The sequence below is a fragment of the Desmodus rotundus genome, chromosome 2, assembly GCF_022682495.2.
Source record: "Desmodus rotundus isolate HL8 chromosome 2, HLdesRot8A.1, whole genome shotgun sequence".
In the NCBI taxonomy this organism is placed as follows: Eukaryota; Metazoa; Chordata; class Mammalia; order Chiroptera; family Phyllostomidae; genus Desmodus; species Desmodus rotundus.
This window is the reverse complement of record NC_071388.1, coordinates 164,608,975-164,624,330: the sequence shown is the minus strand read 5'-3', so window position 1 is coordinate 164,624,330 and position 15,356 is coordinate 164,608,975. Positions and strand designations below refer to the sequence as shown.

Sequence of the window (15,356 nt, the reverse complement as noted above, 5' to 3'; positions counted from 1 at the left end):
TGGAATCTTTGAGTGCTGTGAATGAAGAGAGCTCCAATGGTTTTTAGCATTACTTCTTCCTCTGGTGAAAAATATAATATCTTTTTACAAAACACCACATGCTGGCTAATTTTTTTCATTTGCTCATTTGTCCAGTGATAACATTTCTCGGTGCGCATTTTTGTGCAATACTTGCTGTTTGATTTAGTTGCTTCCCTTCTGTCAACAGCTATGAAATAGTGGCTTTGATTGTGCTTCCATGCATCTTGTACTGTTTTATTCTTTACACTTTGTGGTTGCTCTACTTTGGCCTGTGACAAGGTAGCTTCTTGGGTCTCCCTTGTGCCATCTATTTTGTCTCCACTCCAAGAAGGCTTAGCTACAATGAGCCTACAATATCTTTAAGCCTATTAGCCAGTATTTATGTCCCAGGATCTCATTGATCAAGAAAAGACTCATAAGGAGCCCTGAAAGAAAGAAGGGTAACGGGCCAGCTCTCCAATCCTGTAAATGTGCTAACTTAATTCTGGAGATAAATGAAGCAAGAGATATTAAAAGAAAAAGATCACCTCCTCATACAAAATGCATTGCTTTGTCACCCTAATAGATTTTATGGCTGACATATATGTGACATGTTTGAAGCTGATTTTTTAAAAAAGCTGAATGTATGTGATTTCAACTGCAAGTTTATGTCTTTCTGCCATAGACAAGGCTTGTCGCAACACTTCAAGCTGCATTATTATTGCATTCTGCTAATTTCTCAAAGATCATGCTTGCTGCATTAAATAAGATAATGTTTCTTGTTACTGTTTTTTCCTTTGACAATATCAACTTTCAACTCTGGAGAATATCAGTGGGATTTTTCTTCCAGCTATCATTCAGAAGAACTGAGCTGGTGGTAGAGAGATGATGAATAGATGGATAGATAGATAGACAGACAGACAGACATAATTAATTGGACCTGTAATATGCCACATTATTTTATGAAAGCTACAGAGATACATAAAAAGCAAAGTATATATCCTACCTGAATGGCAGCTCCAAGTGATTCCAAAATCAGTTGTAGCTTATTAAGATAGAAAGACCTGCAAAAGACCTGCTCACTATTTCTTAATATGTACCACAATAATGCCAGAGTAAATTTTTAGAAAACATTTTGAATTCTGATTACCTTCTCTTACAGCTCCTCATGTGGAATTCTTAAGACCACTCACTGATCTTCAAGTTAAAGAAAAAGAACTGGCTCGGTTTGAGTGTGAAATTTCCCGAGAAAATGAGAAGGTCTGTGATTGTGTGGTTGATATCTTGAATTGTCAGATAACTTTATGTTTACTTTTGGCTTAGGAAAAAAGGGGGGGAAAGGGTTAATCTCACCTACCTATCTCTGATAATCATTCTACTTTTAGCTTAAAGATTAGTACTTTAGTATGAAATATGTACTTGATTTAAATTGTTCTCTTTTTGGAATTATTTATTTACTCTTATTTAATAGAAAAATACTGGACTCACAATCAGGAGATTTAGACATTATTAATTTGAACCGTATGAAATTGCTGTTTTCTTTAGGTTAAAAAAATCAAATAGCAATTTTATATGTCTTGACTGAGTTCTCCTATTTGCCATTAGTTACCGTTTGAGTCTCAGTTTACACATCCGAAGACAAAGGAATTGCTCTACACTTGGTCTTAAGCCCTCTCTGGCTCTCCACTTGCGAAATCCCATTACACTGAGTAACTAACAATAGTATCACAGCAGCTCACCTAACAATAATTGCAGAAGTTTGCTCTTGCTTTTCTAAAAAAAAAAATATTTTATGATTACAGCTCACCTGCTTTGGGGGTTGAGCTGTATTTCCATTTACCACTTTGATTATTCATACTATAAAGCCTCGTTGGATGCTTTTAGGAAAACTCAGGATCCTATTTGCTCTTAAGGACACATATCTGAAGGAACAACAAAAAACTGATAAAGGTTTTAATTTACCTTAAATATAGGTTAAGTGGTTCAAAGACGGTGCTGAAATCAAGAAGGGCAAAAAATACGACATCATATCTAAGGGAGCAGTGCGCATTCTCGTCATCAACAAGTGTCTGCTGGCCGACGAAGCAGAGTACTCCTGCGAAGTGAGGACGGCGCGGACCTCTGGCATGCTGACCGTGCTGGGTGAGCGCAGTCTTTCTTTGCAGAAGTTTCTTAGTTTGTTTGGGTTTTTTTTCTTTACAGAAGTTTATGTGTTGGGAAGAAAATGAGAATTTCCATTTTAACACAATGGGGTTTTTTTAATTTTTTTATTCTTCTTGCAGAAGAAGAAGCTGTCTTTACAAAAAATCTCACCAACATTGAAGTTAGTGAAACAGACACTATAAAACTGGTTTGTGAAGTCTCCAAGCCTGGAGCAGAAGTGATTTGGTACAAAGGGGACGAAGAGATCATTGAAACAGGAAGATATGAAATACTTACTGATGGACGAAAGAGAATCCTGGTCATTCAGAATGCCCAACTTGAGGATGCTGGCGGCTACAACTGCCGCCTCCCAAGTTCTCGAACCGATGGCAAAGTCAAAGTACATGGTATGGAAATTCCTGTGAACAATATTTTAAGAAATTCATGTTTGTTGTATTCAGGATACAAATGCTTAAGTTTTTACTATCTTGCAAATTTTTCTTCCCAGAACTTGCTGCTGAATTTATCTCAAAGCCTCAAAACCTTGAAATACTTGAAGGGGAAAAGGCTGAATTTGTCTGCACAATATCGAAAGAAAGCTTTGAAGTCCTATGGAAGAGGGATAATGAGACACTTGAACCCGGAGATAAATATGACATTATTGCTGATGGCAAGAAGAGGATCCTGGTTGTGAAAGATGCCACATTACAAGATATGGGCACTTACGTTGTCATGGTTGGGGCTGCCAGAGCTGCAGCGCACTTGACAGTGATTGGTAAGTTTGTTTTTGCTTCTACGGTTTACTCACATTTGTATCTTTGGTCCTTCCTCATACTATAAAGTCTTGTTGGTTGCTTTCAGAAAAACTCAAGATCATAGTTCCTCTTAAGGACACTCGTGTGAAAGAACAACAAGAAGTCGTCTTCAACTGTGAAGTCAATACTGAAGGCGCAAAAGCCAAATGGTTCAGGAATGAAGAAGCCATATTTGATAGTTCAAAATACATTATTCTCCAGAAAGACCTGGTCTACACCCTCCGAATTAGAGATGCACGATTAGATGATCAAGCCAACTATAGTGTGTCTCTGACCAATCGCAGAGGTGAAAATGTTAAGAGTGCAGCCAATCTCATAGTGGAAGGTAAGTCACTTATATGGCACTAGAGATTTCTACAATCAGTTTCTATTATGAAAACAACTAAAATCAACATTATTCTTCCTTACAACAGAGGAAGACCTCAGGATTGTTGAGCCTCTTAAAGATATTGAAACAATGGAAAAGAAATCTGTCACATTCTGGTGCAAGGTGAATCATCTCAACGTAACACTGAAGTGGACCAAAAATGGAGAAGAAGTGGCTTTTGACAACCGTGTCCTATATAGAATTGATAAATATAAGCACTCTCTAATCATTAAAGACTGTGGCTTCCCAGATGAGGGTGAATACATTGTCACCGCTGGACAAGATAAATCTGTGGCTGAGCTTCTCATCATAGAAGCTCCTACAGAGTTTGTGGAGCACTTGGAAGACCAGACAGTCACTGAGTTCGATGATGCTGTCTTCTCCTGCCAGCTGTCCAGAGAGAAAGCAAATGTGAAATGGTACCGAAATGGGAGAGAAATCAAAGAAGGCAAAAAGTAAGCGAAAGCTTCTTCAGCTCTGTCTCTGTAGCTATGTAGACACTTCTGACAATTTAGTGGTAATTGTGCAAGCTAACCAATAATTCCACCCCTTCTTTTAGATACAAATTTGAAAAAGATGGAAGTATACACAGACTCATTATAAAAGATTGCAGGCTGGAGGACGAATGTGAATATGCTTGTGGAGTAGAAGACAGGAGGTCACGAGCAAGGCTTTTTGTGGAAGGCACGTATTAAGAGAAAAAACAATTTGAATATTTGCGTCAGTTTTAAAAAGCTGTAAATCCAAGTACAAACATATTGGTATTCATTTCACCTTTTCTTTTCAGAAATCCCTGTCGAGATCATCAGGCCTCCTCAAGATATTCTCGAAGCCCCTGGTGCTGATGTTATCTTTTTAGCTGAGCTCAACAAAGATAAGGTGGAAGTTCAGTGGCTGAGAAATAACATGATTGTTGTCCAGGGTGACAAACACCAGATGATGAGTGAAGGAAAGATACACAGGCTGCAGATTTGTGATATTAAGCCTCGTGACCAGGGTGAATACAGATTTATTGCCAAAGACAAAGAAGCCAGAGCTAAGCTTGAACTGGCAGGTAAGTCCCTCTCTTTCATTCTCAAACATCCTCACACTACCACAGATACTGTGTAAATTTCAGATTTCACAGTTGATTAATGAGATAATGCCTATGAAAGCCCTGTTTCTGGTAAGCTCTACCCACGTGCTAACTATTCTAGTTTCTCTTACAACCAAGTGTGCTGAGTAAAAGGAACTGACGGCACTCCTCTTTACGTGCCAGAACCTTGAGCAGTTCCTGGCACGTGGTGGCTGTTCATTGGTTCCTGGGATTAACCTAGCACCCTGGGAGTCTCCCCAGCAAACCCAGACCTGGCTATAGCTCAAGTCTCTTCTGCTTTCCAAAACCCTGCGGGGCTTCTTAGGTCTATTCTCATCTTAACCTAGGCCTCTAAGACACCCTCATTGGTCATCATTATAAAAAAGCCATTAATGTACATAAGAAAAAGTTTGTTTATTTTGAACTAAGTGTGAGGTGCCCACTTTATTTTAAAAAAAAAAGACAGAAAATATATTTTGCACTATATTTAGTCCTCTGTTGTTATTTTTGGCAAAGAAGGGGGATTTTATGGCTTTATAGTATCCTTGATTCTCTATTCTCCAGTCTAGTAATTTGCAATATGAGAACCAAACTCAGTTGGTGTGCTCTGCTGTAAAGTTCCTATGATAGACTTCCAAGGTCACGTAATCAGTATTTGCTAACAAACACATAGTAAAGAAGCCATGGTTTCACTGGGCTACAATAAATAACTGAAACACATTCACATGCTATTTTTCTCACTAGCTGCACCTAAAATCAAGACAGCTGATCAAGATCTTGTGGTGGATGTCGGCCAGCCTCTGACAATGGTGGTCCCCTATGATGCCTACCCCAAGGCAGAAGCTGAGTGGTTTAAAGAAAATGAAGCTCTGTCATCAAAGACTGTTGATACTACAGCCGAACAAACTTCTTTCAGAATTTTAGAAGCCAAGACAGGAGACAAAGGAAGATACAAAATTGTGCTTCAGAACAAACATGGAAAAGCAGAAGCATTCATCAATTTAAAAGTTATCGGTAAGACTTTGAGTCACTTGGACTTCATTGGCGAAGCACAACTAAAAGCATGGTAACACACTAAAAAAACTTATATGTGAATTTCAGATGTTCCTGGGCCAGTACGTAACCTAGAAGTGACAGAAACATTTGACGGTGAAGTGAGCCTCGCTTGGGAAGAACCATTAACTGATGGTGGAAGCAAAATCATAGGTTATGTTGTTGAAAGGCGTGACATCAAGAGAAAGACCTGGGTTCTGGCCACTGACCGTGCGGACAGTTGCGAGTTTACTGTCACTGGACTACAAAAAGGGGGAGTCGAGTATCTATTCCGTGTGAGTGCCAGAAACAGAGTTGGCACTGGTGAGCCAGTGGAAACTGACAATCCTGTAGAAGCAAGGAGCAAATATGGTAAGAACTTTTTAATAAATTACAAACTAGCCTATCTTTGCTTTTACCCCTGATATAACCCAAGGCCCATGTTTTCTTCTGTGGTGAAATCCAGATGTTCCAGGCCCTCCTTTGAATGTAACCATCACTGATGTGAATAGATTTGGTGTCTCACTGACATGGGAACCACCAGAGTATGATGGAGGTGCTGAGATCACAAACTACGTCATTGAACTAAGGGACAAGACTTCTATCAGATGGGACACGGCCATGACAGTGAGAGCTGAAGACCTATCAGCAACTGTCACTGATGTGGTGGAAGGACAGGAGTACAGTTTCCGGGTCAGAGCCCAGAACCGAATTGGAGTTGGAAAACCAAGCGCAGCCACACCCTTCGTGAAAGTTGCTAATCCAATTGGTAAGCCCGTCAAAACCAAAGGAAATAAGTCCTTCAAAAAATCCAAAAATTAAGCCTACCATTATTAAATTAAAATTGATGAAAAGGTAGAGCATCAGAAAATATTTGAAAATCACAAAAATATAGACAGTGCCTACTACTTTTATTTAATGGATTCAGTAAACCTGATATTTTAATGATGATAGAGATTACAGCATTGCCTTAATAATTGTCACTGAATTAAATGGTATGCTCCAACTCTTTCACTCCAGAGAGACCAAGTCCTCCTGTGAACCTAAATTCCTCCGATCAGACTCAGTCATCAGTTCAGCTCACATGGGAACCTCCTCTGGAAGACGGAGGAAGCCCAATCTTGGGTTATATCATAGAACGATGCGAAGAAGGAAAAGATAACTGGATTCGTTGCAATATGAAACCTGTCCCTGAACTGACCTACAAGGTAGGGCATTTGCATCTAAAAACATTATTCAGTGTATGACCATGGACTTAAATGTACATGTTTTTTTACAAATATTGATTTATAATTTTAGGTTACTGGATTACAAAAAGGAAATAAATATTTATATCGAGTATCTGCAGAAAATGAAGCTGGTGTCTCAGATCCATCTGAAATTCTTGGCCCTCTAACTGCTGATGATGCTTTTGGTAAACGGATATTTTGTTTTTATATTTGGGAATAGCATGCGGCTACTTTGGGGTACTAGGGACTTAACTATAGTACTGGGAACTCATTAATTTTTCTTCTTGGCAGTTGAACCAACAATGGATTTAAGTGCATTTAAAGATGGTCTGGAAATTATTGTTCCAAATCCTATCAAGATCCTGGTTCCAAGTACAGGCTACCCAAGGCCAACTGCAACCTGGTCTGTAGGAGATAAAGTGCTAGAAGAAGGGGATCGTGTGAAAATGAAAACCTTATCTGCCTATGCTGAACTTGTCATTTCTCCAAGTGAACGTCCAGACAAGGGCGTTTATACACTAAAACTGGAAAATCCAGTGAAGGCAATTTCTGGGGAAATTGATGTCAATGTAATTGGTAAGGAACTAAACTTCTATTATCTGAAGTGGTTTGATGGTATTAACAAATTTTGGTTCAAGCTATTGATAATGACTTCCGATTGCGTTCATTCAGCTCGCCCAGGTGCACCCAAAGAACTGAAATTCAGTGACATAACCAAGGACTCAGTCCATTTGACTTGGGAACCACCAGACGATGATGGAGGAAGTCCATTAACAGGATATCTTGTTGAAAAGCGAGAAGTCAGCCGAAAAACATGGACTAAAGTGAGTTTTCAGTAGTGATGCACCAACTCCTAAAGAGAGAGTGAAGAAATCCCAGAATTCTGGGATGCTGTGCAACGTTTATATGTTTTTACTTTTACCTTGCTTGAAAATGCCTTTTCAAATGCATTGATGCTAATGCTTCCTGAGGTAGTTCAACCAAGATTTAATTGCCTCATTTTGTGAGTCCTGCCAAATTTTCAGCTAGGTTTGTTTAAATACACACACACACACATATACACACACCATAACTACTTGCTTGGTACCCCGTAAGTGCCCAATATCCACTATTAAAAGCTATAAGTCATTCTAAGGACATTAAGTGCTTAACTCCCTGGTGGTCCTACTTCTTCTCTGTCTACTAGATCACCTTAGTTGGTCAAATCTGCCAATTTTTTCTCCTCAGTTTATACTTATTACTATTTTTACCTTGACTTGAAATCATATTTCTAATAACCAAGCTGGTAGAAAAAATCAACACCTTATATGCCACCTTCTCATTGTGTACAGATATGAAAGATTTACCTCATATTAAAAGTAAAAAATTTAGTGTTTTACTTTGTAATTCTTCCCTAACATGAAATCAACAATCCTTAGCATTCAAAACAACTTCCATTTATGTCCCTGCTCATGGTAAAAAAATTTTTTAACTTGGGCAAAGGGTTTTGGGGACACAACTAATTAACTGTGTTTCTTTGTCCCAGGTTATGGACTTTGTGACTGACTTAGAATTCACAGTTCCTGATCTTGTTCAAGGAAAAGAATATTTATTTAAAGTTTGTGCTCGTAACAAGTGTGGCCCTGGAGAACCCGCATATATTGATGAACCTGTAAATATGTCAGCTCCTGCAAGTGAGTACTTTCTTGACTTCTCACCTAGCCTCTTGTTACCTGTTTTTGCCTTTAGACCTACAGTTGAAGTCACATGGAAAAGGCACAGGTTGGCAACATGAAGATTTCATAGAGGGCCTATCTAAGAGTGACTCTCTCTTTAAAATGTTACAGCGGTACCGGACCCACCAGAGAATGTGAAATGGAGAGATCGAACAGCCAAGAGCATCTTCCTAACATGGGACCCACCTAAATATGATGGCGGTTCACGTATCAAAGGATATATAGTTGAAAAATGTCCACGTGGTTCTGATCGATGGGTCGCCTGTGGAGAACCAGTTGCAGAAACAAAGTATGTTTTTAATTATTTGGCACAAGAGTAAAAGTTTGCTCTTACTAAAATGAACTTCTTTGGTAAAAATCTAAATGTTAGGTTTCTTTTTGTTGACAATTCCCCCATTATGCCTGTGTAATTTTATAAAGTGCTGCTGCTAGACATATCCCCTACTCAAGATTTCTATTAGTTGCAATATTGAAGCAATCCAGAATTAACTTAAATGATACTATTCTATCAGGGGTATGAATTACGGAGATATTGTGAATACCACACAGTGGGACAGATTATATGCACTATAGCAAAATGTCCTATTTTGTTTTCTGACAGAATGGAAGTAACAGGCCTTGAAGAAGGCAAATGGTATGCCTACCGTGTTAAGGCCTTGAACAGGCTGGGTCCCAGCAAGCCAAGCAAACCCACAGATGAAATCCAGGCTGTGGACACACAGGGTATTTATTTTTGTTTTTGTTTTTTATTGTTGTTTTATCAATGAGCCCTCTGACTTTACTTCTGCTTGAACTTGCTAACATCATAAGTAATCTTTTGTCTAATTCAGAGGCTCCAGAAATTTTCCTCGACGTGAAGCTCCTTGCTGGTCTTACTGTAAAAGCAGGAACTAAGATTGAACTTCCTGCCACTGTAACCGGAAAACCTGAACCTAAAATAACTTGGACAAAGGCTGATACACTTCTGAAGCCAGACAAAAGAATCACCATTGAAAATGTTCCTAAGAAATCCACAGTGACTATCACTGATAGTAAGAGAAGCGATACTGGCACCTACATCATCGAGGCTGTGAACGTTTGTGGTCGGGCCACGGCTGTGGTAGAAGTGAACGTCCTAGGTGAGGGAGGCTCTCATTTTAAAAATAGGCCAACTTGTTGCAGCTACCTTTTACTATAGAACATGTTTTAAATATTTTCTTTGCCATGTGTCATGTCATCCACAGATAAACCCGGACCGCCAGCTGCTTTTGACATCACAGAAGTGACCAACGAGTCATGTCTTCTAACGTGGAACCCCCCTCGAGATGATGGTGGATCTAAAGTCACAAACTATGTTGTGGAGAGAAGAGCGACAGACAGTGAAGTGTGGCACAAGCTCTCCTCAACCGTCAAGGATACAAACTTCAAGGCAACCAAGTTAACACCCAATAAAGAATACCTCTTCAGAGTTGCTGCAGAAAATATGTACGGTGTTGGTGAGCCAGTTCAGGCCTCTCCAATCATAGCCAAATTTCAGTTTGGTAAGTTTCTCTTTAATCAGTTGGGAAAAAAAAGAAAAAGAAAAGGATACTTGTGCCAAACTTGGAGTTAGGTGACATATTTATATACAGGACATATAACACAAATCATTATCCTGTCTGTAGATCCACCGGGGCCTCCAACTCGCCTAGAACCTTCTGATATCACTAAAGATGCAGTAACTCTCACGTGGAGTGAGCCAGACGATGACGGCGGCAGCCCAATCACTGGCTACTGGGTGGAAAAATTAGATCCTGATACTGATAAATGGGTCAGATGCAATAAGATGCCAGTAAAGGACACAACGTACAGGTAGGCCCCAAATCTCCACCAGGATGTTTAAAACTGTGACAGCATATGCAAATTTTCATTCTTCGGTATTCCTTTTGATATTACTCTAAAATTTTAATTATTTCTACTCATATTTCCTAGTAACAAATAACTTCAAAAATGATATGAGTTCCAACCAAAGACACATTTCTTAATTAACTAAAAAATATTAACTTTCTGGAAGTTTCAAAGCATTTGGTCTTCCAACATGTTATAATAATGATCATTATTACAGTATTATAATTAGATTGGTATATTTAGCCAAATCTAAAGGGTGTGACAGTTAAAAAACAATTTCAAATTTATATTGGAATATTTTCAGTTAAATTTCCAAATAACTGTGTCACGAATTAAATAAATTAGCCTCTCTTATGTAAAATAAACAGAGGTTTCTGCTTCTCATCATGGTATTCAACTGGCACTTTGTTCCTAACTCAGAGTGAAAGGTCTCACCAATAAGAAGAAATACAGATTCCGTGTGTTGGCTGAAAATCTTGCTGGACCGGGAAAACCAAGCAGATCGACTGAGCCAATCTTAATAAAGGATCCCATAGGTATTACTTATATAGTTTATGTGATTCTTTTGAAGCTTATGTTATCTCCTTTTTGATAAACCCAAATAATTCCATTTCGCTGGCTTGCAGATCCTCCATGGCCTCCTGGAAAACCAACTGTGAAAGATGTAGGCAAAACATCATTAGTACTGAATTGGACAAAGCCAGAACACGACGGAGGGGCAAAGATTGAGTCTTACGTCATTGAGATGCTAAAGACTGGAACAGATGACTGGGTCCGAGTGGCTGAAGGAGTTCCCACCACTCAGCACTTGCTCCCGGGGCTCATGGAAGGGCAGGAATACTCATTCCGAGTCAGAGCTGTAAACAAGGCTGGGGAAAGTGAACCCAGCGAACCCAGCGACCCTGTGCTTTGTCGGGAGAAACTATGTGAGTCATTCTTAATGTTTTGGTATATAAATTCTTCTAGAGCATATCTGAGAACTATAATATGAGAAAATATAAGAAACTCATTACTAGATTATTTCATCCTTGCTATATGTTTTCCTCATGATTACTAGAGAATTTAGTGAAAACAATACTGGACAATAAAAAAATTAAATTTTTTTTCTTATTCTTCCTCAGATCCTCCATCACCACCTCGCTGGCTTGAAGTTATTAATATCACAAAAAATACAGCAGACCTAAAGTGGACAGTTCCTGAGAAAGATGGAGGATCCCCCATCACCAACTACATCGTGGAAAAGAGAGACGTGAGGCGGAAAGGCTGGCAAACAGTAGACACAACTGTCAAGGACACCAAGTGCACAGTAACCCCACTGACAGAGGGCGCTTTATATGTGTTCCGAGTTGCTGCAGAAAATGCCATAGGACAAAGTGACTACTGTGAAATTGAGGACTCTGTCCTGGCCAAAGACACCTTTAGTATGCTCTCTAACTTAATCTTTATGACGCCATTTGTAGTGGATTACCACTATTCCCTCGAGTTTTTCTAACCACTGAATATTTTGTTTTCAGCCACCCCTGGACCACCCTATGCTCTGACAGTTGTTGATGTGACCAAACGCCATGTGGACCTGAAGTGGGAACCACCGAAAAATGATGGCGGAAGACCAATACAGAGGTAGAATTTTAATTAATGCATAAAGAATAATATACAAATGGCTGAAAATTCTTCACTTTGTGTTTTCTATTAATGCTGATGAAATGCTTTGTCTTTTCCATAGATATATCATCGAGAAGAAAGAGAAGTTGGGTACCCGTTGGGTGAAAGCTGGAAAGACCTCGGGACCCGACTGTAACTTCAGAGTAACCGACGTCATTGAAGGCACAGAAGTCCAGTTTCAGGTCCGGGCAGAAAATGAAGCTGGAGTTGGTCACCCAAGCGAACCCACAGAAATCCTGTCTATTGAAGATCCAACAAGTAAGGAGTGCTGACTCTACAAAGAATGTTGTCTAGAGCTTAGTGATGATGTTGTGGATGTGAATGTTGCACTCTTTTTTTCAGGTCCTCCTTCACCTCCCCTTGACCTGCACGTGACTGATGCTGGAAGAAAGCACATTGCCATTGCGTGGAAGCCTCCGGAGAAAAATGGTGGAAGTCCTATTATAGGATACCATGTTGAAATGTGCCCAGTAGGCACTGAGAAATGGATGCGAGTTAATTCTCGCCCCATCAAAGACCTGAAATTCAAGGTTGAAGAAGGTGTTGTTCCTGACAAGGAGTACGTTCTCCGAGTGAGGGCTGTCAATGCTGTCGGTGTCAGTGAGCCCTCTGAAATCTCCGAAAACGTGGTTGCCAAGGACCCAGACTGTAAGAATGTGGTTTCTTTTGTAATTAATGAAACAGGCTTTACTCATGCATTGCATTTTGACATACCTTTTTACCCCTTTTGGATTATGTCTTACAGGCCAGCCAACAATTGATCTGGAGACTCATGACATTGTTGTTATTGAAGGTGAAAAATTAAGCATTCCTGTTCCCTTCAGAGCTGTCCCAGTTCCAACTGTTAGTTGGCATAAAGATGGCAAAGAAGTTAAAGCAAGTGACCGATTAACAATGAAGAGTGATCACGTCTCTGCACATCTTGAAGTTCCCAAGAGTGTCCATGCAGATGCTGGAGTTTACACCATTACACTGGAGAACAAGCTCGGCTCAGCAACTGCCTCAATCAATGTCAAAGTCATAGGTAAGCCTTCTTTGATAAAACACCAGACATTCTACACATGTTGGGAAAATTAGTTAACTTTGTGATTTTAGTATAAATGGCTTCATGAGTTCGCCATTTGTAAACTAAATGTCCTTTCAGGTTATTTCTTCCAATAAGAGAAGCAAAGCAATTCTAAAGAGATGAAATCAGTAGTTAAACTCTGATTAGACTAAATTACCTCTGCATGTGAGGTACTAATTTAAATAAAAGATATACCCAAAGGATAAAATAACAACTATTCCTTTATTCATTGTAGTTGTGTTTTTTTCTACAGTGTTTTCAACCAGGGGGAGTAACATTTTCTTCCCCCTCCTCCCACACACATTAATGGTCTTTGGAAATTTGGGGGCTATTTTTTTTTTTGGAACAAAGGTTCAGGGGGAGCTACTGACATTTAGTAGTTAGGGGTCAAGGATATTAAATGGCCTGCAGTGTAAGGGACACTCCTGTACATCATAGATGGTCCCACCCAAAATGTGAATAGTCCCACTTAGAGAAAGAGTGTACTAGTCATATGCTGACTTTTCAGATTACAATAGTAATTATAAATTTTATTTCTAATAGGCCTACCTGGGCCATGCAAAGATATCAAAGCAAGTGATGTGACCAAGAGTTCTTGTAAACTAACCTGGGAACCTCCAGAATACGATGGTGGAAGCCCAATTCTTCATTACGTCCTGGAACGCAGAGAAGCTGGGAGGAGGACATATATACCAGTCATGTCCGGTGAGAATAAACTATCTTGGACTGTGAAAGATCTCATACCAAATGGTGAATACTTCTTCCGCGTTAAAGCCGTCAACAAGATTGGTGGAGGCGAATATATTGAACTGAAAAATCCAGTCATTGCTCAAGATCCAAAGCGTAAGTTTGGGCATGAATGTCATATAACTGGGAATCAATATGCAATTTTTTAAGAAGATGGATTTCCCTATATTAACAATTTTTCTCTTGTGCTTCAGAACCCCCCGATCCACCTATAGATGTTGAGGTTCATAACCCAACAGCTGAGGCAATGACTATTACATGGAAGCCACCTTTGTATGATGGAGGGAGCAAGATAATGGGCTATATCATAGAGAAGATTGCTAAGGGTGAAGAAAGGTGGAGGCGATGCAATGAACACCTGGTACCAGTCCTGACCTACACAGCAAAAGGACTTGAGGAGGGAAAGGAATACCAATTCCGTGTGCGAGCAGAAAATGCTGCTGGCATTGGGGAACCTTCTCGGGCCACCCCTCCAACCAAAGCTGTAGATCCTATTGGTAAGTTTTATTTAATGGGGTTGGTATTTTCTTATTATAAAATAAAGAAGAATCATATTTTGCCAGATATTTTAATCAGAACTGAAAGTAATTATTGTTTTTAATCATTACAGATGCCCCAAAAGTCATTATGAGAACAAGCCTAGAAGTGAAACGAGGCGATGAAATAGTACTGGATGCAACAATTTCTGGGTCACCTTACCCAACTATTACATGGTTAAAGGATGAAAATGTTATTACACCAGAGGAAATTAAGAAGCGAGCAGCACCCACGGTTAGGAAGAAGAGGGGTGAAGTTCAAGAAGAAGAACCTTTTGTCCTGCCTCTCACAGAGCGTTTGAGTATCGACAATAGTGTAAAAGGGGAATCTCAGTTACGTGTCCGAGATTCTCTTCGACCTGACCATGGCCTGTATATGATCAAAGCTGAAAATGACCATGGTGTTGCAAAAGCTCCTTGTACTGTCACTGTGCTGGGTAAGTTGTTAAAACCACCCTTCCCAATGGAAGACAGTCTATGTCAGAGTTTTAGTAAAACAAAAATAAAAAGTTTTGGGGGGCAGTTAAGAGAAGTGGGAAATAGCTTCAGCAAGGTACCCTCTGTCCTGTCTTTTCCTCCTCGCTATGCAAATGAAATCAAACAACTTTGGTATTCACCAGCTAATGTGACACAGAGATAGAAAGGTGTAGGGAAAGCAAAAGATTATGTCAAAGGAACATAGTGGCATTTGTATTTTCTGCTGTAAATGTTTCTACACAAATTTTTAATCACTGCTCTCTTTTGGAATATTAGACACACCGGGACCACCAATCAACTTTGTGTTTGAAGATATCAGAAAGACCTCAGTCCTCTGCAAATGGGAACCGCCACTTGATGACGGTGGCAGTGAAATTATAAACTACACTTTGGAAAAGAAAGATAAGACAAAACCTGACTCAGAATGGATTATTATCACTTCAACACTCAGACATTGCAAATATTCAGTGACAAAACTGATTGAAGGGAAAGAGTACCTCTTCCGTGTAAGAGCGGAGAATAGGTTTGGGCCTGGACCCCCTTGTGTTTCAAAGCCACTTACAGCTAAAGATCCATTTGGTAAGGTTTCTTGAGCATCTAAATTTTGCCTTTTTACCATATGCATTG

The 15,356-nt window shown here is 39.6% G+C and overlaps 1 protein-coding gene across 1 annotated transcript in view; it reads left to right on the top strand.

Annotated features, from left to right (window-relative positions):
- TTN (titin) overlaps window positions 1-15,356 on the top strand; it is a 272,029-nt gene that overhangs the window by 174,124 nt on the left and 82,549 nt on the right. The window contains exons 202-233 of the mRNA XM_053918810.1: window positions 1,163-1,260; window positions 1,974-2,142; window positions 2,283-2,549; window positions 2,651-2,917; window positions 3,004-3,282; window positions 3,371-3,779; window positions 3,884-4,008; window positions 4,112-4,378; window positions 5,144-5,413; window positions 5,501-5,803; window positions 5,898-6,200; window positions 6,452-6,639; window positions 6,731-6,845; window positions 6,952-7,236; window positions 7,333-7,484; window positions 8,186-8,333; window positions 8,487-8,664; window positions 8,977-9,098; window positions 9,206-9,493; window positions 9,599-9,895; window positions 10,019-10,205; window positions 10,662-10,777; window positions 10,868-11,167; window positions 11,363-11,662; window positions 11,756-11,861; window positions 11,965-12,161; window positions 12,246-12,551; window positions 12,649-12,927; window positions 13,513-13,812; window positions 13,911-14,213; window positions 14,327-14,689; window positions 15,006-15,308. Of these exons, the coding sequence (XP_053774785.1) occupies window positions 1,163-1,260; window positions 1,974-2,142; window positions 2,283-2,549; window positions 2,651-2,917; window positions 3,004-3,282; window positions 3,371-3,779; window positions 3,884-4,008; window positions 4,112-4,378; window positions 5,144-5,413; window positions 5,501-5,803; window positions 5,898-6,200; window positions 6,452-6,639; window positions 6,731-6,845; window positions 6,952-7,236; window positions 7,333-7,484; window positions 8,186-8,333; window positions 8,487-8,664; window positions 8,977-9,098; window positions 9,206-9,493; window positions 9,599-9,895; window positions 10,019-10,205; window positions 10,662-10,777; window positions 10,868-11,167; window positions 11,363-11,662; window positions 11,756-11,861; window positions 11,965-12,161; window positions 12,246-12,551; window positions 12,649-12,927; window positions 13,513-13,812; window positions 13,911-14,213; window positions 14,327-14,689; window positions 15,006-15,308 (7,590 nt within the window). The remainder of the gene's footprint in view (window positions 1-1,162; window positions 1,261-1,973; window positions 2,143-2,282; window positions 2,550-2,650; window positions 2,918-3,003; window positions 3,283-3,370; window positions 3,780-3,883; window positions 4,009-4,111; window positions 4,379-5,143; window positions 5,414-5,500; window positions 5,804-5,897; window positions 6,201-6,451; window positions 6,640-6,730; window positions 6,846-6,951; window positions 7,237-7,332; window positions 7,485-8,185; window positions 8,334-8,486; window positions 8,665-8,976; window positions 9,099-9,205; window positions 9,494-9,598; window positions 9,896-10,018; window positions 10,206-10,661; window positions 10,778-10,867; window positions 11,168-11,362; window positions 11,663-11,755; window positions 11,862-11,964; window positions 12,162-12,245; window positions 12,552-12,648; window positions 12,928-13,512; window positions 13,813-13,910; window positions 14,214-14,326; window positions 14,690-15,005; window positions 15,309-15,356) is intronic.